General features: G+C 36.8%; 1 protein-coding gene across 4 annotated transcripts; it reads left to right on the top strand.

Annotated features, from left to right (window-relative positions):
- The first annotated feature begins 418 nt into the window (after nucleotides 1–418).
- Nucleotides 419–27,033, top strand: LOC125843744 (ubiquitin C-terminal hydrolase 12-like). Of its 4 annotated transcripts, none has more exons than XM_049522934.1 (32): nucleotides 419–579; nucleotides 852–918; nucleotides 1,119–1,266; nucleotides 1,358–1,515; nucleotides 6,537–6,802; nucleotides 6,876–7,094; nucleotides 7,209–7,317; nucleotides 7,417–7,532; nucleotides 8,217–8,315; nucleotides 9,344–9,453; nucleotides 10,988–11,062; nucleotides 11,372–11,450; nucleotides 11,547–11,693; nucleotides 11,778–11,858; nucleotides 11,947–12,066; nucleotides 12,803–12,925; nucleotides 16,003–16,080; nucleotides 16,209–16,297; nucleotides 17,008–17,116; nucleotides 17,214–17,282; nucleotides 17,408–17,518; nucleotides 17,775–17,830; nucleotides 17,908–18,085; nucleotides 18,211–18,312; nucleotides 18,417–18,488; nucleotides 18,817–18,882; nucleotides 19,252–19,317; nucleotides 25,252–25,338; nucleotides 25,457–25,573; nucleotides 25,765–25,839; nucleotides 25,923–26,009; nucleotides 26,562–27,033. In XM_049522934.1, the coding sequence occupies exons 1-32, from the start codon at nucleotides 550–552 to the stop codon at nucleotides 26,601–26,603; spliced, it is 3,351 nt and encodes a 1,116-aa protein (XP_049378891.1). In that variant the 5' UTR covers nucleotides 419–549; the 3' UTR covers nucleotides 26,604–27,033. The 4 variants fall into 4 exon arrangements, with proteins under 4 accessions (XP_049378891.1, XP_049378890.1, XP_049378889.1 ...); XM_049522933.1 differs by having other exon boundaries at nucleotides 25,454–25,573; XM_049522932.1 differs by having other exon boundaries at nucleotides 849–918.
- The last annotated feature ends 28 nt before the right edge of the window (nucleotides 27,034–27,061 follow it).

Below are 27,061 nucleotides of genomic sequence, written 5' to 3'. Positions count from 1 at the left end.
TAGAAAATATTTATAAAGACTATTTTTTTATATTCAAGTTGCAAGTGATTACTATCCTTCGCAAGTTAAATTCAAAAAGAATTTCCCTATATTAAAAATAAAGCTAATGATCAACCATGACAAGATAAATTACATGCAACAAAATAAATCACATTCCAAATATTTATAAGGCAAGTAAATCTTCAAAGATGTATAAGTTGGGTAGGATTTAATTTTGTAGATTATTTATAATTTTATGACTCTGTTATATGAAATATAATTATTATTTTTACATATAAGAAATCTAAAAAATTATTTTCTTTTATTAGTAACCAAAAAAAAGAAGATAAGAATAATAAAAGTTCAATAAAATTCCCAAACTACCCTTTGGCAATTTAAATCCCTCTTTTAATTTATTTTTCCTTCTTTCATTATACTAAAATTTTCTTTTGTTCGTCGCCTTGCCCAAGGACTCGAACTGAAGAGAAAGTCCTTGGATCGATTCGATCGTTTCTACGTTGCATTCTTCATCGCCGATTTGCTGAGTTTCCGGTCTACCGTTTTCCGGCAATGACTCTCATGACTCCTCCTCCAGTTGAAGTACGTAATCTCTCCTACCTGTTCTACACTTCTCTTACACCACAACTTCTCGAGTTTTATTTTTTAGTTTTTTTTTTTGTTGAAAAAAAGGTTTGTATAGTTATAGGATTGAATAAGTGATGAATTTTTATCAGAAAGAGATGTCGGAGTGAAGTTTCATGTAAACGTTTTGATTTGAATGCGGCAATGGTGAAATTCTAGGGATTAGGTTAATCGGAAGTGTGGAGTAACTTGAGATCGAATATTTTGCTTTGTTTTTGTTTTTTTAGCAGCCTGAAGACGAGGAGATGCTTGTTCCTAATTCGGATTTTCCTGTGGAAGGTCCGCAGCCTATGGAAGGTAAATCTTTTACTTTCTTCTGTAGTAGTTTTATATCTATACACTGATATGTTATTGTAGTTTTGCTGGATTGTAGTTATATGTGTTCACTTTTTGTTTTTTTTTCCTGCTACTTGTATGTTTTTTGAATGTCTATTTTTGTTGCTTTGTGGATTTAGAGATTTTGTTTTTTTGAAGTTGCTTTTTTTAATTGTTGTTAGTTGCGACTGCGGATACAGCTAGTACGGTGGAGGGTCCACAAGTGGATGATCCGCCATCTGGTAGGTTTGCGTGGACGATAGAGAACTTTTCGAGGTTGAATGTGAAGAAGCTATACTCGGAAGTTTTCAACGTGGGAGGATATAAATGGTAATATTTTGTGTTTTTTTTGGATGGATTGTTTTATTGTTTTTTATATGTAAGCGATTTGATGTCGTTAATGGTGCGTTACGTATGGCAGGAGGATATTGATATTCCCTAAAGGGAACAATGCGGACCAATTGTCATTGTATTTGGATGTTGCCGATTCACCGTCATTGCCTTATGGATGGAGTAGATATGCTCATTTTAGCTTAGGTGTGCTCAACCAAGCTCATACCAAGTTTACAGTGAGAAAAGGTCAGAATTGTTGTTTATTGAATAAGAGACATGAATTTGTGTAAATTTAACTGCTGAGAGAAGATTGACTGTTGGTTGAATACATGATGTGTTTGAGCCTTTTGGGACATTGCTCGTTAGTTGGAGAGAGATTGTGAAATAGTAGATTCTCCAGGTTTTACTTATTTCAGGCGGTGTCACTTGCATAATTGTTAGCTTTTTGATCATGAAGAACCGAGTGTAATGAATGTTCATTCAACATGTAGTTTTTTGTTTTGTTGATGAAGTAAGAAGAGATCCATTGAAGGATCAATAAGATGCAACAAAATTACAAAGGGGAATAGCAAGGGAGTTTACTCAATTACAAAAGTTAGCTTAATCTACCTCTGCAAGACTACAACTAAGGAGAAAACCCCATCAAAAATATGTTCACAACTAGTTACAGGAGCCTGCATTGACCAGCTAAATATATTCAGTAAACACTTAGCTTCAAGGTCAATATTAGAAGTAGAAATTCCATCAAATCACCTACGGTTCCTTTCATTCCAACATGTAGTTATCTTAATTAGAAGTTGATAAATTCCATAACAGGTGAATTAGGACTTGTATTATCAACTAATTGTGCTAGCTGCTGGCACAAGAAATGGTTGAGCGAAGAACAGAGAAGAATCTGGGACATTCTGCCAGCTTATATTTGGTGGACATTGTGGAAAGAGAGAAACCAATATGTTTTGAGGGAAAAGTCTAGTGTACCAGATCAAGCTTAACTTTATACTTTTGCTTAGTTTTTGATGTAGGATGGAAAATGTATATGAGGCTGAAACTTTGACAGATGTCATTAGTTCCAATGTTCCATTCAAGATTAATGAAACTCCTCTTTCAATTTGGATGTACATATTTCAGCATCTTCTGCTGCCTTTTGGAATGATTTTTTTTTTGAGAAAGGTAACATATATTATAAACAAAGGGATACACCAAAGGTGATCCAATATTAATTACAACCAGAGACCACGTTAGTACTAACAACCTCCTAGATCTCATAAGTAATCTAAAATGCTAGGAGTATCCTCTTCTTCTTGAGGATACTCATGTTTACACCAAAAGTAGAAAACAACTGGACAATTCATCTTCAATTTTGTAGGGAGCAACTTTTATCTTCAAAACACCTCTGGTTCCTCTTTTTCTGGATAGTCCACCATATATATGAAGGGACAATCTTCCATCTCTCCCCGTGACCTGACTGATTTCCATCCCTATTCCAGCAGGCTAAAGCGTACTTCATGTTTCTTGGCATAGACCAACTAATGCCCCTTAGGTTGATGAAAATCTGCCACAATATCACAGTATCTCTACAAAATGTAGAAAGAGATGATTTATTGTTTCTGCCTCACTTTCACAAAAAAAAACATCTGGAGCATAGTTGAAATCCCCTTTCATTAGGTTATCTTGAGCCAGAGCAGCGTGTTTGGCAAACAATCATGTGAATCATGCTATAATAGCATCCATTCTGTCCATTACATTGGCTGGCATAGGAAACATGGACATCATGCAAGTAGGTAAGACATCTAAGACACTATTGATGAGTGCGACTCTACCACCCAAGGACAAATATTGGCTTTTCCAATTGACAAGCTTCTTCTCACATTTTCCAGAACAGTATTCCAAATACCCTTTGATTTGCTCTTGGCTCCCAAAGGCATGCCCAAGATATACAGCTGGGTAAATGAAACTTTTACCCTAGTTGATGTGGAGGCCTGAAATTTTTCTGTACTGATTAAAAAAATATATTTTGAAATGCACTTTAAACAATAATAAGTGAAGGGAAAGAGAGGCTGCATGTGCTGTCATGTTGGTATAGGCATGTGTGAATGCTAATTGTAAGCGTGCTACATCTTATTGGCGGAAGATGTAGTGGGCAGGTTCACCTAGATCACTGAAATCTGCACTTCTGGTATTTCGTAGAAAGGCCTATTTAATATTGGACTTGGACCATGGAACTTCGTAGGGATGACATTGATGAAAGTTTGATTCATTAATTCTTACAATATATATTTATAAGTCCACCCAGTATTAGTCATTTTAGGTTCTTGAGTAAATTTTCTTAATCAGTCATTTAATAGAGTTTCCAAAGATATTTTTCTTGTGGTGCACAAGAAGATACTCCTTATTTACGTGCAATATATATATTTTTTCAATTGATATTGTTCGTTCTGCAATTTCTTATTGGATGCTCTGAACAGTTCGCTGTATTAGCTCAAGGAATCATTGTTCCTTTGTATTAGGTTTATAATTATCAAGGATTATGCACGTATCACCTTCTTGGTGCAAGTACTGAAATTTATTTTTACTTACCCTAAAAACTAAAAGTAGAAAGAGAATAAGAAAAGCAAGGATTTGAGTCTTCACTAGTACAAAGAGCTATGATTCTTTCTTCTCATGTTTAGAGGTAAGTCTTGCATTAACAATTATAGTCTATAACTCATTATGTATCCCTCCACCTCTCGTGATTAAAATAACTATGGTCCAAAACATTTCGGTCATCTATCTAGTCTACCAAAAAAGGCCCACCTTCCTTATTTGTACCAGTTTTAGCCCAATTTGTGTATTTTTTGAAATCTTTTTTCAGCCTAATTAAAACCCTATTTTTTTTTATCTTTCTCCGCCCTCCCTTCTGCTCATGTGTGACTGCTTCTTGATTCTCTTCTCTCTATATCTCCGCCTTCTCTCTCTATAGTCATAAGTGTTTAAATTTCAACCACAAGCTCGAAATAATATAAGGATCAAACCCCAAATATTGATCCCATTTTGAATTTCTTCATGTATTTTCAAGGTCTCCAATGGTGTTATTTATATGCTTCAGCAAGTTACTTCAAAATGAATGAAGAAGCATGAATTTAACACTTCTATTGGTATTATAAAGGGAAAAATGCTTCCGAAAGGTATGTAAATTGGAACGGAGGGTGTTTATCCTAAAACCCTATGCATTGGGGAGTGAAAAATTATGTTCTATAGGAATCAGAGTCGCGAGATCTTGGGCAAACATTCATGCATCAGGACATGAAAATTTATGTTCAACCCAATGCATGTTTCCTTTTGAGTTTACCGAAATGTGATATTTATACACGGTTATATACTCCCTCTATTTCAATTTGTTTGTCTTTCCTTTTATGTCCATTTAAAAAAAGAAGGCGTCTTTCTGTTTTTGAGATCTCTCTATTTCTATCTTTCCACCTAACATTTAAGCTAAGTTGCTCGGACTTTCACTTTTAGTGCTGCACTGTGTCGACATGACGTGGTGTGGGTGTGGGATCCGTACTGTATTCGGTCAAATGATTTTGGGTATAGAGAAATTCAGCGCTGATACAATAATTGTAATCAAAACAAAGGCTAGGGTGAAGTTGAAGAAAAATAAATTCTATGTTGGTACTTCTCGTTGTATCTCTTTACGGGGTTTTCCTCTTGATCAATATTTACTCCTCAGTGTACCTTGTAAGTTTTCCACATAATGTCTCATAATTTTGACACATAACTCTATGTTTAGATGTTTTAATTATATTTTTTAGTTGAATCCCCGCGCCCGTATTCGTACTTGGATCCGTACCCTCGAATTTTAAAATTTAGATCATGCAGGGTCTGACCACAAGATTCAAAAGTCCGTTTTACTTTACTTCGTAGCTAGTCAAAATCAGTCAAACAAATTGAAACAGAGGGAATAATAGTTATATATGGTTCTCCTACAATGTATATTTATGTATAACATTGTATATAAGGTGTTAAACAGAGTTAACAACAAAAAAATAGTATATGTATTACATGGGGAATAGGTGTGTGTATCCTCGGAAAGTGCAAAAGTAAAACTGAAAAAAGTTAAAAGGTACTTACATTTTTTTTTGATAACCGAGAAATCCGTCTGTGACCCGCCCTTTGGACCAATCACAACCTTCTAAACTCGGTGGATAATGGGCCCGCTCCTCTACCCTTCTCCACTTAAATACCGGGCTTCGCTTTGCATGGTGTGGGGTTTGAACCTCCGACCTAAGCCACAAATCCTCCACCTTTTGCCACTCGAGCTAGGCCTTGGGGGCTACATTGAAAGAGACTACACTTCTTTTCAACAATTTGGTTATTCCAGATGTAAAACTTTTTTGGGCTATGTTAACTGTTAAAAGTGTTTATTTGTAAACTGACCTGTACATTTGCATAAAACCTTCCTTAATTATCTCTACAACACTTGTTGCTGAAATTAATACAGGACTACTTTTAATAGTAAAATATAAGCAAAATGATTATATTCTATAATTTACCTATTTTCTGTGTTTTTTTTATAGTTTTCTGCCAGATGTATATGCTTGTGCAGACAAATTTAGTTGATTATCTGAGTTTTCATTCATTTCAGGAAAGCAGATTAAATATCCCCTTAATTTCCTTTTTGATAAGGAGATATCCCCTTATGCTTGAAACTACCACTGTGGTTTGGATGACTGCAGGAATTATGTAGGTGGCCTATGTTTTTTTTCAGGGGAAATATCTATAACTTGACTGAGAATATTCTTGACTTTATTTTAAGCCTGTGATGTTTGCTGAAGTTGAATACATGCTATAAAGGTTTGTTGAGCTTCGAAATGAATCTTTAAAGCTCTGATTAAGGATTTTGAAGCCAGCTTATTAGAGAAACTTAGATGATGCCAGGATTGACATAACGCATGATTGGGGGATACATGGAAGGCTAATCTTAGTTCTATTGGCATCTTATCTTGAGAGTATCTTTAATCTCCTGTATTTTCATTTTCAGACAAGCTAGTGCGAGTCTGAGCATTCTCTAATTTATGGCTCTTCAGCTTTTTATTCCTAACAGATGCTTCTTTTTATGTTCTCTCCCTTTTGAAGGTTCTAATTTGTGCCAAATATTATTATGATTTGCTATGTAGACTGCTGACAATTTAGTTAATGTTATGATCCATACGGCAGACATTTGCTGTACATATTGACACCTTCTTGGGGAAATCTATGAAACTTACTTCAAAAAATGATTGTCATGGCAGATACTCAGCACCAGTTTAATGCAAGAGAGAGTGACTGGGGTTTCACATCCTTCATGCCTCTTAGTGAATTATATGATCCTAGCAGAGGTTTTATTATGGATGATACAGTCGTAGTTGAAGCTGATGTTTCTGTTCGTAAGGTCGCTGATTACTGGTCCCATGACTCTAAGAAGGAGACTGGTTGTGTTGGCCTTAAGAATCAGGGAGCCACTTGTTATATGAACTCTCTCCTCCAAACATTGTATCATATTTCTTACTTTAGAAAGGTTAGCCTTGAAAAGCATGAGTAATTTCTTTGTTATTATTTTCCTGGAGGTGACTAATTCACACATGTTTCAGGCTGTGTATCATATGCCAACAACTGAGAATGACAATCCATCTGGGAGCATCCCTTTGGCTTTGCAGAGTCTGTTCTATAAGCTACAGTACAGTGACACTAGTGTAGCAACAAAAGAGTTGACGAAGTCCTTTGGATGGGACTCAAATGATTCTTTCATGCAGCATGATGTACAAGAACTTAACAGGGTTCTTTGTGAAAAACTTGAAGATAAAATGAAGGTAATTTATAATTGTGTAGCACGTGAACCTAAAACAAATTGTACCATAGATGGCATGCTTATTTAGATTTGAGACTATTTTTTATGGATTAGTATATGGGTTTCTTTGGCTCAGGGAACCGTTGTAGAGGGAACAATACAACAACTGTTCGAGGGGCATCATATGAATTATATTGAATGTATCAATGTGGATTACAGATCAACAAGAAAAGAATCTTTTTATGGTATGTATGGAACCAATATTTATTTTTTCATGTTTTTTCTTGTTAAACACAGAATGCCACATTGTGAGTTTTAACTTTCAATCATGTCTCATTTGACAGACTTGCAGCTTGATGTCAAAGGGTGTCGTGATGTCTATGCTTCTTTTGACAAGTATGTTGAAGTAGAACGCCTTGAGGGTGACAATAAATACCATGCAGAAAAATATGGTTTACAGGTTAAATCCCTTCACTGATTTTTGGATGATGGTTTGCAGAGTTGGTTAGATATTAAATTTGTGCCATTATTTTGAGCCACCAAAGGAAGGATATAACTGGTACTTGAAGTGAAATGTTTATGGAGAGACAAAAAGATACTAATTAATGTTTCTCACAAAATAATAAAAAGGCATATTACAGAAACATGCCCTAAACATGACCTCATCTGGCATCTACGCCCTTCAACTTTATACATGTTTAAGTGCCTAGTGCACACCCAAAGTTAGAGGGCGTAAATGCCAACTGAGGTCAAGTTAAATGACATGTTCATGTATTATGCCTAATAAAAATCAAGGAGGTGAAATTTGGAAAGGCACCTGATAAGTGTTTTGTGTTTCTTACTTTATTTTCCCCTCCTATCAAATAAATGAATCTTGTTCTACATTTGAGGGCAGCATTAGCTCGATTGCTCTAAGTTGCCTTTTTTGAAGAATCTCGCCGCCAATGCAGATTCAAGTCCCGAAAGCAGCATTTCCTTACCTTCTTGTATTCATCCAAAAAAAAAAAGATAAAAAAAAGAAACAGAATGAGGCTGTAGTTGGTTGGTTCTTAGTATAATGGTCTCTGTTTTTTTTTTTGTTAAAGATAATTGTATGTGTTGACTGTTATCTTTGTTGCTACTTACCTGAACTTCCATTTTTCAGGATGCTCGGAAAGGTGTCCTTTTTGTTGACTTCCCCCCTGTTCTTCAGCTTCAGTTAAAACGTTTTGAATATGATTTTGCACGGGATACTATGGTCAAGGTATTTCATTTATTACTCTCATGTGGTTAATGTATAAAATAGATTCCTCATGCCTATGAAAAAGGGAGTATAGAACTGATTCCTCACATGATTGTATAGGCATAACCAAGTGAAGTAAATGCTTTATTTTATTATATATATGCTGGGTCTAGTGTTTTCTAAACCCATATGCAAGCCAGTTATGGTAGAGAACATATGATTTCTTTCTTGTGATAGTGGTGTTGTCTGGTCCAACGTGCACGAACCTTGACTAATTCACTGAGTACGTGCTACTTCCCACCGGTAGAAACACCGGGTAACTCTGTTTAACAAGATAGAGACAGATGAGAATAAATCAGTTAGTTTTTTTTTTCCTTCCTACCTGTACTGAGATTTGAATACTGATCTCTCAGATTGTGCATCTCAGCTTCATTGACCTCTAGGAGACACCCTTGGGTGCTTAGAAAACGTCTGAAATTTATCATGGGTTTTTCAGTAATTCTACCTTATGTGGTTCTTCCCATTTCATTGCTTCCTTGATCATTATCAAACCAGAATTTTCAGTCAATGACTAAAGAAAGGTGTATGTGACTAAACTAATTAACTCTTAATGCCAATATCTCCGAATAGGCTTAAAAAGGAGATGGAAATGAATGTGGGAGTCTCCCTTGTCAGTCCTAAACTAAGTCTTAACTCTTAACTTTTCAGCAAATTCTGTTAAGAAAGAAACTAGAGAGAAGACTTGAACTCATGAAAAAACCCTGATTGTAAATGAAGAAATAAAATGTTACAATGGGAGCTGAAAGTAGTGTAGGACAATAACTGGAGCCTTGTATTTACTAGGCTGACAGTTTCAGTCTATAACCGTCTTGTCTTTTACTTTATCTTTCCTTGATATTATTTTTGAGGGTAAGGAATCAACTCATCTCAGGATCACTCTTTTAGTTGCTTTATGAGGATATGACTTGTATCTTTCTCCAGCTCTAATCAAAACAGTATGTTTCAATGTGATGGTAATTTCTGATTCTCTTTTTGAATTGATTAAATAGATAAATGACAGATATGAGTTTCCTTTACAACTCGACCTTGATAGAGAGAATGGAAAATATTTATCTCCAGATGCCGATCGAAGCGTTCGGAATCTCTATACTCTTCACAGGTATCAATCTCTTTCCTCCAATGAAGCATAAATGATTTTCTATTTTTTAATGCTTCTTTTCTTGCCATTTGGCAATGTGATCTTACTTCTGTCATGTGGTTGCGTTAATAGAATTCCTTTATCATCTCACATTCTTCATGTTGACAAATTTCTCTTTTGGTTAATTTACTAACTTTATGCTTGTGATTAGTTGTGCGGGTCAGTTCTACCCATTTTTGCATACAGATTTGAATCATCTAATCATAAGGGCCACATTATATCATTCTGTTTACTTCTTCATGCATACTTCTTTACTGTTTTCCTTGTCCAGTTAACTTTTACTTGACAATGTGGCTCATATAAACTAGATGTGCTACAGACTCTTAACTTTCTTAGACATAGTAAGATTGCTTCTAAGTTCTAACAACTTGATTTCCCATGGTTTGGTGGTGTAAAATCAGTCATCTGTCAGAGAAAATATAATCTCTTCTTGATTCCCTAGTTAATTGGGATTATGTTATTTCTTCTTTGTGAACTTTCCTATTTGAAAACTCTTAACAACACTGCTATGGTAGCAATAAGAAAGACTCTTACTGTCGAATTTCATCACTTTGGATTTCTCTCAGAACATTTTACAGGATAGTATGGTTTCTTGGGTAAACATGTAAATTAGGAAATATAATCTTTCCACTGTGAATCAATGTTTTTTTTACCCCTTAGCAAGTTTTGAGTTTTGGTTTATGAGGTATGGCCTATTGTGCATCTTCTTCCAAATTAATTTACTGCACAGTAATTGTTTTATTTTCAATGGTCATCATGCAAGGGATATGCTAATGTGGACATGAATTGCTTTTTTCCTGAAGGATAGTAGGATTGAAAACTTGGCATTGAATTTATATTTTGTAATCTATCTAAATTTTTAACCTTGTTTTAATGCCTGAAAACTTTATGATAGAACTTCAAACACTTCTACCTCATGGTTTAGTTTTGATCAATTCGTTTATGTATTTCCTTGTACACCTTTCTGATTTTTAATGGTGCTTAATCTTGAATGTGATCATGCTACACACTGAAAACTTAGTAGCATGATTGCTCAGAGATGAGTCCATTTTCTCCGTGCTCCTAATAGGAGATTACACAGCTGGAGTTCTTAGTGTCCTATCCACACGAGGGCTGATTTTAAATATTATTTCACTATTTATGTTTTATTAGAGCAGTGGGGATTCATTCAAGTATCTACATAATTGGATGATACTGTCTAAATGGAAATTAGCACCCTTCCTTTTTGCCTCCCTTTCCCCACTTCCTCTCTCCCTTTCCTTGGCCTCAATTAACTGCTTTTGCAATTGTGATGTTGTTATCATCTGTCCCTCCTCTATTCTGCGTTGTAGTTTGATATTTTCTGCTTCTGCTGTGAAAAAAAGATACATGGGTTTGTTTTTTCAGTCTAGACTATGCTATTTTTGATTTTATCTTTGTATACTTGGCACAGATTTCTGAATAGCCAGAAGACTAGGTAATGAGTTTTATTTGATTCTTTTATTTTTGTTTTCAGTGTTTTGGTTCACAGTGGTGGGGTCCATGGGGGACACTATTATGCTTATATCAGACCAACACTCTCTGATCAATGGTATGTTTTGTGTCGCAGTCAGTAGACACATTTCTTTATCCTTTAATTCTTTGGTTTTTCTCTGCCATGTTATTTTTAGTGTTCTCTCACCTACTCTGGGTCATCAGAAGGACGATTTTATCGTCTTTAAGGCGATATCATTTATTATATTGTCTTTTTTCTTTTCGAAATAAAAGATGCATAGTAAATTTTGGGCGGCAGTTGCCCTTCGATCATTATTTATAGCTATTTCACTTCCTTGGCACAATCTTACTGGTTTCTGCTGCCTGTCTTGATTTTTAAGATTCACTATTTGCCTATTACTTTTAGGTTTAAATTTGATGATGAGCGTGTGACAAAAGAAGATCCAAAGAGGGCTCTGGAAGAGCAGTATGGTGGTGAGGAGGAGGTCTGTTTCCAATTCTTGCTGTCCTTATATGCATGTGCATTATTTTCTTGTATTATATAGCCAATATTCATTTTCATTCTCCATTTCTTGCAACAGTTGCCTCATGCAAACCCTGCGTTCAACAATTCACCATTCAAATTCACAAAATATTCAAATGCATATATGCTTGTTTATATTCGTGAAAGTGACAAAGAAAAGATTATCTGCAATGTGGACGAAAAGGACATTGCGGAGCATCTCAGGGTGTGTGTGCTACATTACTCTGTCCATTTAATTGATGATAATATGGTTGAGTTGTGTCATCTTCTGTCTAACATTATATTGCAGGTAAGGCTAAAGAAAGAGCAAGATGAAAAGGAGCAAAAGAGAAAGGAAAAAGCAGAGGCTCACCTTTATACTATCATCAAGGTTTCCTTTAAAACCTAGTCTTATCCCTTCCTGCTTGCATCTTTGTTATTTGGAAATCTTACTGAAAATACTCTTGTTATATACTTAGGTTGCTCGTGATGAGGACCTTGGTGAACAAATTGGGAAGGAGATTTATTTTGATCTTTTGGATCATGACAAAGTCCGTAGTTTCCGTATCCAGAAACAGATGGTATTTACGCAATTCAAGGTATGGTTTTGCAATTTATTTTTGTATATATTTATGTAGAAAAAGTATTTTTGTACTGAAAAATTTACATCGTTGTTGCTGTTTTGTTTGCTCTTCTGAAGCATAATATGTAGATACTGCATAAATATGCCTCAGAATTTCGAACATAAATAGAAATATCTCCTCTTGAACAACTTCATTTTTTAGATTGGGTAGTTCCATGATTAAATATGGTATCAAAGATGGCAAAAGTTCTGATTTTGAGTTGCACAGGTACTCTTGAATAAAATATTCTCATGTGCTTGGCTCAAGAAAAGAGTTGGGCTCTAAGAAAAGAATTAGGTCCACACGTGAAGGGGCGTGTTGCATGCATAAAACAATAGGATAAAAGTTTCCCTTCTCAAACTATATAGGATTTTAGATGATGTGATAACATAATTCAACAAAAACATATAAACTCTTAGAATGCAGGTACTAACAATGGAGGTTCAAGTGCCACTTTTATGTCTTCTGAAATATGGGTAATGGAATGTAAATTTGGTGTTGAGATTTTAATATCTAACTTTGTTAGAAGATAAACTTCAGATTCTGATTGCAAATTTAGGTGAATGATTCTTGAAAAATTGGAATCTGATGGTTCAGCTTTTCGTATGCTGTAGGCCAATTGCTAAGTCAAACAGTTATAGCCTATATTTGTGTATTTGGTCAATCCTTTTACCTCTTATGTTTGTATCATTTAATGGTAAGTCTTTTTCAGGAGGAGGTTGCTAAGGTATTGGGTATACCCGTGCAATTTCAGCGGTATTGGCTATGGGCAAAACGACAAAATCACACATATCGGCCTAATCGGCCATTGACACCTCAAGAGGAAGTTCAGTCGGTAAGTTGTCTGACTGGTTACCTTTCTGTTGTGTTTTGTGGAGCTGAATTAAGAGTGCTTTGCAGTTGTATCCAGATTCTAGAAAGTGTCCTCTGTTTTTAAGTATTGAGCAACTGGCATATTTAAACCTTACTAGCTTTCCAATCACTTCTACTGTTCTGCTTGCATGGACATACTGATCAAAAGATTCTGGGACAAGTATTATATTTACTCTTTATGCTATCTATCAGTACAATTTGATTGACATTTAGTAGAAATAAAAATTTGGCTAAAAAAAAGGATTTTTGTTCAGAAATAGACTAACAGAGAAATAATGAATCAATACTTTCATAGACAGTTGCAGCAAATAATTCAAGGGAATGTCCAGTAATTACACAAGCAAAGAACATCATGCTAAGATCAAGCATGCACTTCACGTGATTTGTCATCTGTATCTATTGCATTGTTGTAGGTGTAAATGGCTAGGAAAACAACAATTAGGGATAATTGATTGCGGCCATGCACCTTTTCTTTTTAATACCATTTATACCTAATGATGCTAGTCCTTTTTTTTTTTTTGCTTCCGTTGTTTCTATGTGAAAAATACATATTTCCTTATGTGGGACATTCTTATCTTCCTTCTGCATATTGATATTTTTGTACCCATAACTTGCACTGCTTAAAGTTGTAACACAAAACATAGTATGCTTCCTCGAGGTCAGTAACATATGTATTTTTGTGGTGAATCTTAAATCTGTTATCCTAAAATTGATTATGAACTTCTCTCCCAGACCTTGTCTTGCTCTGTAAAATAGATTGTCTAAACATAATTTATAGCTGACTATCTGGATACTCTTTGCGGTTTATTTTTGTCCACATCTGATTTCCCCCCTCTTCCCCCGTCCTTTCCCTCTTAGGAAAAAGAGACAAAAACATGCGTTTGTGGATATTCAGTGTTTGGAACTTCTTACATTATAACTTCCCTTTTAGAGTATGTTTGATTTGTGTGATGAGATGGGTTGAAGAGACATCATGATGAGTCATTTATCATCCGGTCTTTGGATGTGAATAAAATGAGTTATCTTTTCTCTTTTTGATAAATAAGATGACTCATCCTATTTGAATGTGGAAAGATTGCCACGCTTTGTGTTAGTATTTCCCACATTGGTTGATGTTATGGGCCGTTGTCTTTATATATGGTCATGAGCGATGAGCTAGCTTTTGGACATAAGTTAGATCCAAGTTCCATTTTCTTTACATGCTATTAGACCCATCTTTATTTTTGGCTTACTCAATGTTGGGTTTGTTAAATGTTATGTTGTTCATGCTCTAATTCTCTAGCCCTGAGCAACGTGTTCTTGGGGGCTGTCAAAGTGCCTACATTGGTTGAAGGTGTGGACACTTGTTTTCTTATATGTTCTTAGAACAATCCTCCTCTCATGAGCTAGTTTTGTTGTTAAGATAAGCCTAAAGTCCATTTCTTGACAATTTGCGTGATGTGAGTGGCTGAGACATCAAGATGAGTCATCATCTCATCATGTCGTAGGATGTGAGATGGGGATGCATTAAGCTGACTCATGCTTAATTTGTTTTCATTAAGATTGAGACATCTTGATTGATTTAGAGCTCTGAATATAAATGCACGTCTGAATATTAAGATGTGTATTATGATTTAGAGATCTGAATTCACATCTGAATATTAAAATATGTATTAAGAATCTGAATACTAAATAGTTAAGATTGTTTTCTCAATACCTGAATGTATACAATTTTTTTTGTTAAATGAATAATAAATATAAAATTCAAATAAAATATTAAATTGATCTAATGGTGATTGTGTGTGTCGATTTGGGATGATGTTGACTATTGATGGTGGTTGTGGGTAGTATCTTATGATATAGTTGTTGCAGTAGTGATTAACTGTGGTTGTTTTTGTTGGTGGGAACTGATAAATAGTAGTGGAATGATATTGACAACTAGGTTAGTGATATATAATGTTGACTATTGATGATAATTATGAGTAGTGATTTGTGGATGTGATAATGGTTGGTGGTGATGATTGCAAATGACAACTTATGGCGATGACAATTGATTTTGGTGATTAGCAATAGTGGTGGTTGTGGCTGGGCTGAGGATGGTGGTTGTGGATGGTAGGTGGTTGTAGTTGTGGCTGTAATGGTGGTTGTGAGTGGTGGGTGAAAGTAGATGGAATAGCGATGAATTGTCATCGTAGCAATTCTTAATAGACATCTTAATGATATTAAGTCTTTGTTACGGATCTTAATCATTCAGACCTATTTAGACCCATTAAGCGGTTGTAAAATAAGAAAAACAAACACACTTAATGAGTGAGATCTGAATGATTAAGATTAAGTGCAAACAAATGAGGCCTCATCCTCTTTGTTTCATTTTTATTACCCCCTCCATCCCATTTTGTGTGACACCATTTGACCTGGCATGGTGTTTAAGAAAAAAAGAACACTTTGAAATTTGTGGTCTGAAATAATCCTTAGATATTTCCGTGGTTGTAAATCATTTCATCAGGGGTAAAAGGGAAATTTTAAGTTAAATGTTTCTAATTATAGGAAGGTGACAAGCTTTTTGGGACGGACTAAAAAGGAAAGGATTGATAAGGTGACTAGTCCTCTTTGGATGTTGAAAAATTGCCAGGATGAGCATCCTAAGCCACTTTGGATGTTGAAAAATTGTCAGGATGAACATCCTAAGACTCCTTTTATCCCAATGTAAGAGATATAGTATAGTGAACCAGAGGTATTAATCATCCCAGGATCATAGCTTCGTGAAGGAACCATCCCACCTTATCAAGTCTATAATTGCTTAACAACTGCTGCAGTTATTTTAATCACTTATGTTCAGTGGTGTATTTTTTCCTATAAATGGTACTTTTCTGTCATTTGCTCAGCCGAGGGTCTTTCGGAAACAACCTCTCTACCTTCTCAAAGGTAGTGGTAAGGTCTACTTGCACTCTACCGGCCCCAACCTCCACTTGTGGGAACACACTGGGATGTTGTTGTTGGTGTATTTGGTTTGTCGAATTACCAAGATTGGTGCTAATGATCTTGCACAATGTATTTCAGGTTGGACAATTGAGAGAGGTCTCTAATAAAACAACTAACGCGGAGCTAAAACTTTATTTGGAAGTTGAAGTTGGCCTGGTAATGGAATATTGCGTACTCATTTTCCAGTTTAGGGTTCACACTTGGAATTATTGTTGGGGCAGGTGCTGTACTTTTGTGTATATCAAGTTTTATGTTTTGCACTTTTTGCATTTGTGTTGTTGTAGGATTTGCAACCTTGTCCTCCACCTGAGAAGACCAAAGAAGATATTCTTCTATTTTTCAAACTGTATGACCCTCTAAAAGAGGAGATAAGGTATTTCTTCTTGCCTCTATAGGTTGAAATCCGTGCTTTATAAGAGGAGTTGTTTCTATGCTTGTCTAGTTTGGGATCTCTAATATCATCTCTGTTTGGAAAGTGCATCATTGGTTATCAAAAATAAAAAATGGAAAGTGCATCTTCTTCTCATTCTTAGAGCCTGCAGACGTTGATATATGAAATGTGACAATGACAATTTGTCAAGTCCGATCAAGAAACCTGCGGGAAAAGTGCTTATGTAGCAGATCCCGTTTGGCTAAGATCCTTGATGACTGGTTCATTAACCACTAATGCTTTAGTCTCGTGTCAAGTGTTCACATAGTGAGTAAGGTTCTAACAACTTGATGTCGGACTGTTCAACATGGTAGACATCTAACTCCTGTAACACAGATGTTTTATTAACCTGAGATTACTGTGGTGAAAAACCTACTTCAGTTTCATCGCAGTCTATGCAATTTTTTGCACTTGATGTAGACATTAAATAGAGTTTGTCAGAGGTCTATAGTCGTGAGAGATATTAGTTAATTGCTGAAACCTCGATCTGTACATTCTGTTGTAGGGCACAATTCAAATTTTTAATGTATTTGATATCCTGAAACTTGTGATATCATTGTTCACGTACTTTGGTGTCTGTATATAAGTGGCCATGCAATAATGGGGCTTTGTCTATTCTTTACTTGGTTTTCCTTCTTGTTATCACTTATCAGGTATGTTGGGCGGCTCTTTGTAAAAGGCAGTGGCAAGCCACTGGACATATTGACCAAGCTAAATGAGTTGGCTGGAATTTCAGCTGATGAAGAGATTGAACTCTTTGAGGTTAATTTTTTTTTTCTTATCTCGCTACCAGTATGTTAACCCACAGCAGTTATATAGGTGGCTTCAGGTTGTGCTTAATATCATGTTCTATTGACAGGAAATAAAATTTGAACCCAATGTGATGTGTGAGCCTATTGATTGCAATCTAACATTTTGTAGCAGTCAGGTACGAGCTATTACTTGCCATCTGTATACTACTGCTACACGTTCGCTGGGTGGCAAATTGTTTTCAGTTGTTCTGGTTTTCATTTCTTCTGGTGGATTTGTTGTATGATACTCTGCTTTTTTCAGCTTGAAGATGGGGACATTATTTGCTTTCAGAAACCCGTTCAAAGTCAAACTAGTGAACAATATCGATTTCCTGATGTTCCTTCATTTTTAGAGTATGTGCACAATCGCCAGGTATGTGTTGCACCTTGTTTTTTTATATTGCCTCTTGGCTCTTGGAGCTAGATTGGTAGTTACCTCTAAGAAATAGAATTGTTTCCCTTTGATGAAGGCAGTACCTTTGGTAGTACTCCTGCCTTGACTCCATCGCACTCACTTTTGTTTTCAGTTTATGTGACACTGTTTCACTTGTATTAAGTTTCAAAAGAGCTCTGAATATTTTGTGTGGCTTGATAGCTAAGATAAAAGTTTTCCATGTGATTGCTCCCAGGTTGTTCACTTCCGCTCATTGGACAAACCCAAGGAGGAGGATTTTAGTCTTGAGTTGTATGTATCTGTTTCAGTAAGTTAATGAGAAGCTTTTTCCAGTATTGTTTAATTCATTGACGATAAACAAACTCTAGGTCAAAGCTGAACAACTATGATGAAGTAGTAGAGAGTTTGGCTCGCCATCTCCGCTTGGATGACCCATCAAAAATAAGGCTTACATCACATAACTGCTACTCACAGCAGCCAAAACCTCAGCCAATAAAGTATCGAGGAGTGGACCGTCTTACAGAAATGCTGGTTCACTATAATCAGGTAATGTAGGAGCAGAGTCTACTCTGGTTAGGCTAATTGAAACTTTTTTATGTATTTACAATCTTGTGGCTCTTAGTTATTTACCAGCGACTACATTTTGCTTACCATCCCTCCTCTTTGGACAGACTTCAGACATTTTGTATTATGAAGTCCTCGATATTCCATTACCAGAGCTACAGTGCTTAAAAACTCTCAAAGTCGCCTTTTATAATGCTGCAAAATATGAAGTAAGTGCTACACATACTTATACATTTTGTGTAGAGTTTCCTTTGATAAGGGTTTATACAGTGTCCTACACTCATATATAAAATCTTGGGCTGTTCATTTTCAGGTGACAATCCATACTATTAGATTGCCAAAACAAAGTACTGTATATGATGTCCTTAATCATCTTAAGACAAAGGTACTTTTGATTTTTCTATTGCTGTAAAGTGTGATGCCTCGATATAAAAGTAGTGATGCCGCCTTCATATTGTTTTTACCACCCTAAACTGTAAACCTGAAAGTAGAAACTAGGAAGAAAAGTAGGAAAAACATTTTATGTCTTTCCCCAGCCATGCTATGTCTTAATTTAGAGAGAACAAGCTGATGTCTACATTGAGATGTCATCTAATAATCTATTTTATTGGAAGGTTCTCTGATAAGTGATAAGTACACTGCTATAAATTCATTTCATTAAGATCTATATCTGTCAGATATTTTTGCTGATCTTGTCTCATGGTATGGAATAGGTTGAGTTGTCACGTCCAGATGCTGAACTGAGGTTGCTGGAAGTTTTCTATCACAAGATATATAAGGTACCATTTATGCTGCATAACTTCCTTCTGCTGTAGTTCAGTATCTTCTGCAAATGATTCAATGCGCACAGATAGAGTTGCTGTGGGAGTGTTATACGATTACCCTTTCTTTGTTTTCTAAATGATCTTTCAATCTTAAGTGTTGAACAGTAGAGTGTGCATGTCTGTGTGCTCATGCCTGACATACCTTACATATATACAGACGGACAGTCAGATATAAACAGACAGGACAATACACATTAACACACACACACACAGTTTGATGCATTTTGAAGTAGATAAGAACTCATGAAAGGACATGCAGTATCATGCTTCTCAGCTTTGCTTCTTGGTAGCATTTGTAACATATCCTCTACATTTATTTTGCAGATTTTTCCACCTACTGAAAGGATTGAGAACATAAATGATCAGTACTGGACCCTGCGTGCAGAAGAGGTACACTGAATGTTCTGCTGGTAGTTCCCTTTATTTTATGCAGAAGAGCAGGTCCAGGTTTTACTGGGGAGATGCAGTTAGGGGTGATTGTGCATCTATTTGAATGTTTTGCTGTAATCTTTGTGATTGTCTCAATGCTCCTGTAAAAAAGATATTTCCTCTTTGAATGCTTCTGGCACATTCCCCAGAAACACTCGCTGTCCTACTTCTTCAGAGAGAGTGTCATCTTTTCCGGTGACTGAGAGTCAGAATCCTCCACCCGTTCCTTATGGTAGCACCTTCTGTTTTAGTTGTTTCATTCAAATCTTTCTCTCAGCTTGCACAAGCTTTGTAATCTGTAGCTTTTTCTATCAAGATGGACAAGAACAGGATTTACTTAAATGCTGGGTTCAAGTCATTCGACATTAATCATTTCTAGATGGAACTCAGATAATGCAGTGTGATATGAATGGGTTGAGAGGAGTCGAAGACTTATGAGAAGAACTTCGATGAGCAGCAAATAATGGATGTATTTGCTTCACATAAAGAGAAGCTTCCAGAGATCAGAAGAAGGCGGACAGGAGATGGAAAACCTCAGAAAGAGACTCAGAATTTTTTAGTACAAGGTAGTAGAATGAGCATGGGAGATACATGAGTATCCTCTCTATAAATAAGGAAGGAAGATCAGTATTGATTATTCCAGAATCAGCATTAAATGCAGGTTGGTGTGATATTGCATTTAAGATTGAGAATTTCATTAAGACCCCCAAAAGCAGGAAAGGGTAGGTCCCCCAAATATAACAGAAGCCAACTACCCTTTCAAAAAAGCTGTCAAGGAAAGTAAATGGCGATCCAGGGCCATTTGAGAAGCTGAGGTGAGTAGCTCGAAAGGCAGAATTGAAATCGAATACACCTCAGATCTTCAAGATTAAAGCCTGCTAAAGATGTCTTGTCGGTAGTCTAGAGGTGGTCTGTACGGCGAAACCCACACTGGCTGATATAAGGAAATGGTCATCTCTAGCTTGAGGAATACTTTAGGGGTGAACATATATGAGATGTATGGAGACATGTTCCTAGTTGAATTCCCAAATAAATACATGGCAGAACAAGTAATGCAAGGACAGTGATCTTGGAAGAAAATAAGATTCAGCCTTGAAAGATGGTCTCCAATGGGGGTTGTGTGCCAACTTCTTGTCACAAAGAAGACATGGATTAGAGAAGTCGGAATACCACTGCACCTGTGGTCGCAGAAGGTTTTCTTCGAAATTGGCCAACTGTGTGGGAGTTGGGTGGCCACAGAAGAGGAGGCATAGCTCATAAAGCACATGAAATGAGCAAGAATTCTGGTGGCAAATGATGGAAGGAAGGTGGCCAGCGAATATCCATTATGCGCAATGGTATCATTTAATTCATTTCGATTTGGGCCGAGAATAAACCCCAGATGCGAAAGCCTGCCAGAAAAAACCAGGGAAACCATCAGAAAAGATGATTGAAAAGATTACATGGTCCATCTTATTACCCAGAGGATAAACAGAGGCGATGTCTATGCTGAAAATTTGAATTCCCATTCAATTCAGGGATTCAAATTTCAGAAACCACGAGGGTGTCTCTCACTTTACAAATGGAACATGTGGTGCAGATTTCACACGTGAAAGGTGTATCCAGAGTAAATGAAATCACTTGTTGGGCCGGACCGGAAGCCCAATGAAGTGTTTTCGTTTAACACTTAAATTTGGGCATGATTTTGCAGCTGAAGTGATCTTCATTGATATACCACTACAGGAGCCAAATCTAAATAGAGAGACACCTTCAACGATATCATGAAAGACTCTCTCTCTCTCTCTCTCTCAGAGTTTTGATCGAGAGACCATGCAAAAGACGGAGAACATTACGGAAAGCTTTGATAGAGCAGTGGCCTCTATATACGAGGTCAATGATGAAGATTCCACTATGGAATTCATGGAATGAGGTGCACATGGGAAATTGAGGGAGGAGATTGAGAACTCAAAAACAATTTTGACAGATATAGTGGTCCAAAATGAAGCTGAGATTTAGAAGGAATATGCACGATTGGGAAGTGAATGATCTGGTAGACCTTTTTGCTAGACTACAACATTGCCACATTAATCTCCAGGCAGCTGATAAGCTCAAATGGGGGCACCAGAAAGGAGTTTATACAGTCAAGGAAGGGTATCAACAGTTGTGCTCTAGAAACTCCGTGATAGCTAACTGACCCTGGAAACTCATTTGGAGGACCAAGCTACCACCTAAGGTAGTTTTTTTTCTTTACTTGGATAGCTCTATATGAGGCATGTCTCACCCAAGACAACATAAAGAAAAGAAAAATCCAATTCCTAAACAAATGCTATTTGTGCAAAAAAGAGGCTGAAACCCCCAGACACCTTCTTCATTGTGAGGTGGCCTTAGAATTATGGAACATGTTTTTTTGTCTCTCTGGCATCAATTGGACCACACCCCTCACTGTTAAGGATGCATATGAGAGTTGGAGTCTATGGAAAGTTGACAAAGCCATCAAGAAGATCTGGATTATGATACCTGCTTGTATTTTTTGGTGTCTTTGGTTAGAGAGGAACAAGAGATGTTTTGATGGAGAGTCAACTGCTTTAGGCATTTTGAAGACTAGGTGCACTGAAAATCTGTTTAGTTGGACCAACTTGTATCCTGCTGTTAATGCAGAACAACTTCAGGATTTTACTAACTCATTAGCCCTGGCTTAGATAGTTTGTATAGTTAGCCAGAGATTTTTTTTGTAAGCTCAAATGCCATATCTTGTAAATTTTGCATCATCTTGATGCTGTGATTAATACCACTTATCTTATCAAAAAAATAAAAATAAAAATGAAGCAGAGACAACGGAGAACTGGAAAATTGAAGAAGCAGAGCCTCTACGAGTTCAATCCCAGTTGTTGATCAAAGTGAGAGAGGGGAACTTCTGTTTGGGTGCAACAAAACATGAAAAAGTTGCAAATTACTGGGGTGATTTTCAGGGACACGAGGAGGAAGCTCTGGAACTATTACCACAAGTAGACAGCTGCAGAATAGCAAGAAGAATGGAGTCGGATGCAATATGTAAAAAATCTAGATTCAAAGGGGCTCAAGAATTGAAGAGTAGTGGTGAAAGGAGCAATGGGAGAAACAATTTGAAAATTGGTTAATGCAGATCAAACTGATTACATGGAATGTAGGGGGTTTAAACTGTAGGGATAAAAGGAGATTAATGAAGAGCATGGTGATGAGTTGGAATGCTAATATCATTTGCATTCAAGGAACAAAGCTGGGAGGGGACTTAACAGAATTAGTTAAGCAACTGGGGGGGAGGGGGTGATGGATCAAATTTGCTTGTCTAGAGGCTTGTGGCACAAGAGGGTGAACTTAGGTTTCTAGAGGAAGATCCTTCTAGGTTAATTGGCAGCTATAGGGGCAGTTGCAGGAGGCAGAATTCTAGCTGAAAGGGATGCAGAGGAAATCAGGGCTGGTTCTAGAATATGAAGAACTGATTAAAAAGGAAGAGATTGCATGGAGACAAATATCCAGAGCCCTTTGGCTGATGGAGGGGGACATAAATACAAGGTTTTTCCACAAAACTGCCAATGCTCAGTGAAGATACAACAACATAGATCAGTTGTTGGTCCAGGGATATCTCACTCAGAATTCTACTAGAATTGAAGGGGAGATAGTAGAATTTAACCAAAGTTTATACACAAACTGTGCAATGGAGGCCGGCCAGTCACTTCCCATATTGTCCAGTTTTAATGGTGGAAGAAAAGGAGTCTTCAAGCAAGATTTGAGGAGGAGGAAGTGTTGAGAATTTTAAAGATGTGTGCTACAGTCAAGGCACCGGGGCCTCATGGCTTCATTATGGTTTTTTTAATCAAATGTTGGGAGGTGGTAAGGTCAAATATAATGAATGCATTCCACAACTTCTATGAACATGTAATGTTTGAGAGGAGCTGCAATGCTGCTTTTATAGCTCTCATCCCAAAGAAGAAAGGTGCCAAATTTTCTCCAAAGTTCTCACTGAGGCTGAAAAGGATGATGGAAATACTGTCGGCGAACAATAAATGGCCTTCATCAAAGGTAGACAAATCGTGGATGCCATTCTAGTTTCTAATGAAGCAGAAGCAGGGAAAACCAAGCTTACTCTGCAAGTTAGACATAGAGAAAGCCTATGACCATGTCAACTGGGCTTATCTGCTAGCAGTTTTGAGTAGAATGAGATTTGGACATAAATGGATACACTGGATGTAATTGCATATCAATAGTGAGTTTTTCCGTTCTTATTAATGGTACCCCAACAGGGTTCTTCAGAGCACAAAAGGGTCTTAGACAAGGTGATTCTTTGTCACCCCTTCTGTTTTTACTAGCAATGGAGGGCCTTAATTGTATGGTTAAATCTTCAAATATAAATGGGTGGATAAGAGGTTTCAGTGTGACCAGAGATGGAAGAGATAACTTGGACCTGAAGGTGATGCTGATGAAGAACAACTTAGAGTCCTGAGTGTGATTTCTGGTCCTATTTGAAGGGATGTCTGAATTACACATTAACTGGAGGAAGAATTTTTTGTATCTTATCCATGGGGTCTCAAATATGGAATCCCTGAATGCAATACTTGGTGGTGAGATTGGTAGTCTACCAACCACTTACCTAGGTATGTCTTTAGCAGCAAAATCAAAAGCTAAGGAGATATGAAACAATGTGGTCGAGAAGTGCGAGTAGAAATTGGCTAGGTGGAAAAGGCAGTACTTGTCACTTGTGGAAGATTAACCCTCATCAATTCAGTCTTAGATTCTTTGTCAGCTTACATGATGTCCCTGTTCCCTATTCCAGCTCGGGTCATGAACAGATTAGACAAAATCAGGAAGATGTTCCCGTGCCTAGATAATAAAGACAGGAAAAACTACCATTTGGTCAAGTGGAGGACTCTGATTTCTGATAAAAAGTTGGGGGGTTTGGGGATCAATAATTTGGAGAATCACAACAAGTCCGTAAGAATGAAATGACTTTGGAAATATGCTATTGAAATAAACTAACTCTGTGAGGGAAAGTAATAGAAGCCAAGTATGAGGAGAAGTTACAACTCCATATGGAGTCAATTTATGGAGGTCCATAAGAGTCTTGTGTAATGAGTTGAAAAGCTTTATAAAGATCAAAGTGAACAATGGGGTTAAACCTGTTTCTGGAAAGATGATTGGCATGAGGCAGACAACCTAGAAAGGCTGTTCTCAGAGATACACTCCTTAGGATATTAGCAACATAGCACCATAGCAGAGCTACAGTCATCAGAAGAGTGGAGATTCAACTTCAGATGGCAGTTCATTGACTGGGAAATTCGATGGATGGCTGAATTTATTAATCTAATTGAACATTTTAGTGGATTGACGGAAGTGACGAACTTTGGTGGCAGGATAGTAAGAAGGGGTCATTAAGGTGATTACAAAAGGATGAACAATATCAACCTGCAGCCAAGCAAGGGTCTTTCTGATGCACTTAACTTTGAGTTTTACTGAAACGAATGATGAGATTTTTCATGTTAGTTGTTGCTGTCATATTTTGCAAATAAAGTGTGTAGTGATGGATGACTGCACTTCTTTCCGTTAATGTTGTGGTGCTGCTGTGCGGGCAACATTGAGTATTTGCGGTCCAGCTGGTCCTTTGGGTTTTGCTTAGGTCATTGGTGTTTTACGGTCCAGCTGGTCCTAAGGGTTTTGCTTAGGTCATTGGTGTTGTCCTGTTTATTTCTCCACGTATATACTTATGGACTGGACCGACCAAATAAATCAGGGAAGAAAAAGGTCTAAAGTCTTCACCAATAAAGAGAAAAACATGTCTGGAGATGAATCAACTTAAGTTTATTGCCTTCAGTTAGAGTTGTAATATTGTCTACATTTCTTAGATGTTTATCTAATTAATGTCTTAACTTTTCTCCATTACAGATCCCTGAAGAGGAGAAAAACCTGGGTCCTCTTGATCGCTTGATTCATGTTTACCATTTTACAAAGGACACAACTCAAAATCAAGCAGTAAGTACATCTGTCGAAATTGACAAGTGCCTGATATATATATAGCTATAGTTACAATCAGTGTATATGGTGGAGGTTCTATCCTCAGTTAATTGTTTTTTATTCCATCCCTTAGCAGCATGTACAAAACTTTGGCGAGCCATTTTTTCTTGTTATTCATGAGGGTGAGACACTGGCTGAAGTTAAAGCGCGCATTCAGAGAAAATTGCAGGTTCCAGATGAGGAGTTTTCAAAGGTATTCAAGCTTCCTTGCTTTGCATCGTTGTTTCTATACCGAGTAATCTTGGAAAATTTCTAGGTTCAGTATTAGTATAGAGGGTTCATGGGTTCTATTTATTCTAGTTATTTACACGTTCAGTATTAGTATAGAGGGTTCATGTGTTTTATTTATTCTAGTTATTTACACGTTCTACTTTCACTATGCAGTGGATGTTTGCGTTTGTGTCCATGGGCCGTCCTGACTACCTCCGGGATTCAGATATTGTATCCATTCGTTTTCAGGTATTTGCTCCTTTTCCGTCCATAATCTCCCTCGATAGTCCTTGTATAATGTTTGATTATTCTATTTCCTAATTGGTTTCCAGAGGAGAGATGTTTATGGTGCTTGGGAGCAGTATCTGGGATTAGAGCATGCTGACAATGGTCCTAAAAGGTCATATGCTTCCAACCAGGTATGCCACTTTTTCTGTTATGCTGGTGATTATGGGCGTATAAGGCAACCATCCAAGTGGACCAACAAGTCTTTAATCATTGAAATGCAAAAATATAACAGCTAAATTTCTTTTGAGGTCCTTTTTTCTGAGATATCTTTTGACGCTGGTTGAGCAATAATCAGCCCCATCTGTCAATTTAATGCAACACTCGCTCTAGCTTTCAACATGCTAATGAACCTGAATACTTTTGTGTACGTGAATATATGTTATATATATATATTTACTTTATAAGATTACTTCATGGCTGGCGATTCTTGGTTGCATGAAATTGGTTTCTCTTGATCTTTTACCTGTGGGATCAGTGGCTCTTTTGTACTGAGATCCTACCACAGTGAGATTAACCTGTTTAGAATTCAGGAACATATTGTTTGGCTTACCTTTCAAATTAAAAATCAGAACATTTATTTATTAAGCCAACCCAAAGCCAGTTTAATAATGCAGTACTACTAATTCACAAGTGATAACACTTTATATTAGTTGGTGTATAACTGGCTCATATTGGTACTGCAGAATCGACCCGCTTTTGACAAGCCTGTTCGGATCTACAACTAGTCTTCTAAATGACTGATCAATACCTTTGATGGAGCATGTAAAATCCCGCAAAGAAGCAGCACTAGGATCATCAGAAGATGACAGCTGACAGTTAATGCAGTGATGTCTCGGTGGTAATTTAACTTTTGCCCTCCAAACGTGGGCAAGCAACACCATATTTAATTTAAGCAGGTTTAGGTGGCTGAAAACGTTGATTCCATTGTAATTTTAGGCAACGCACATGATTTTGGGTGGACGTATATAGAGGGTATAGATGTTTATTTTGACATTTCCTGTTCCTCACTTTTGGCATTCTCAGTTCTCTCATAATTATATTGTCTGGAAAACTAACGATGTAGAAGAACAGAAGGCTGGGATTTCCCATAGTGACATTGTTGTAGAACAGTTGAAAGGGATATATCACAGTTTTTTAGTGTCTTTGTTTGCAAAATGTCCGACTCGTAATAATTGAATTTATC

This window comes from Solanum stenotomum, chromosome 11 (assembly GCF_019186545.1).
Source record: "Solanum stenotomum isolate F172 chromosome 11, ASM1918654v1, whole genome shotgun sequence".
Lineage (NCBI taxonomy): Eukaryota > Viridiplantae > Streptophyta > Magnoliopsida > Solanales > Solanaceae > Solanum > Solanum stenotomum.
The sequence above is the reverse complement of the archived record's forward strand: the minus strand, read 5'-3'. Positions and strand labels throughout refer to the sequence as shown.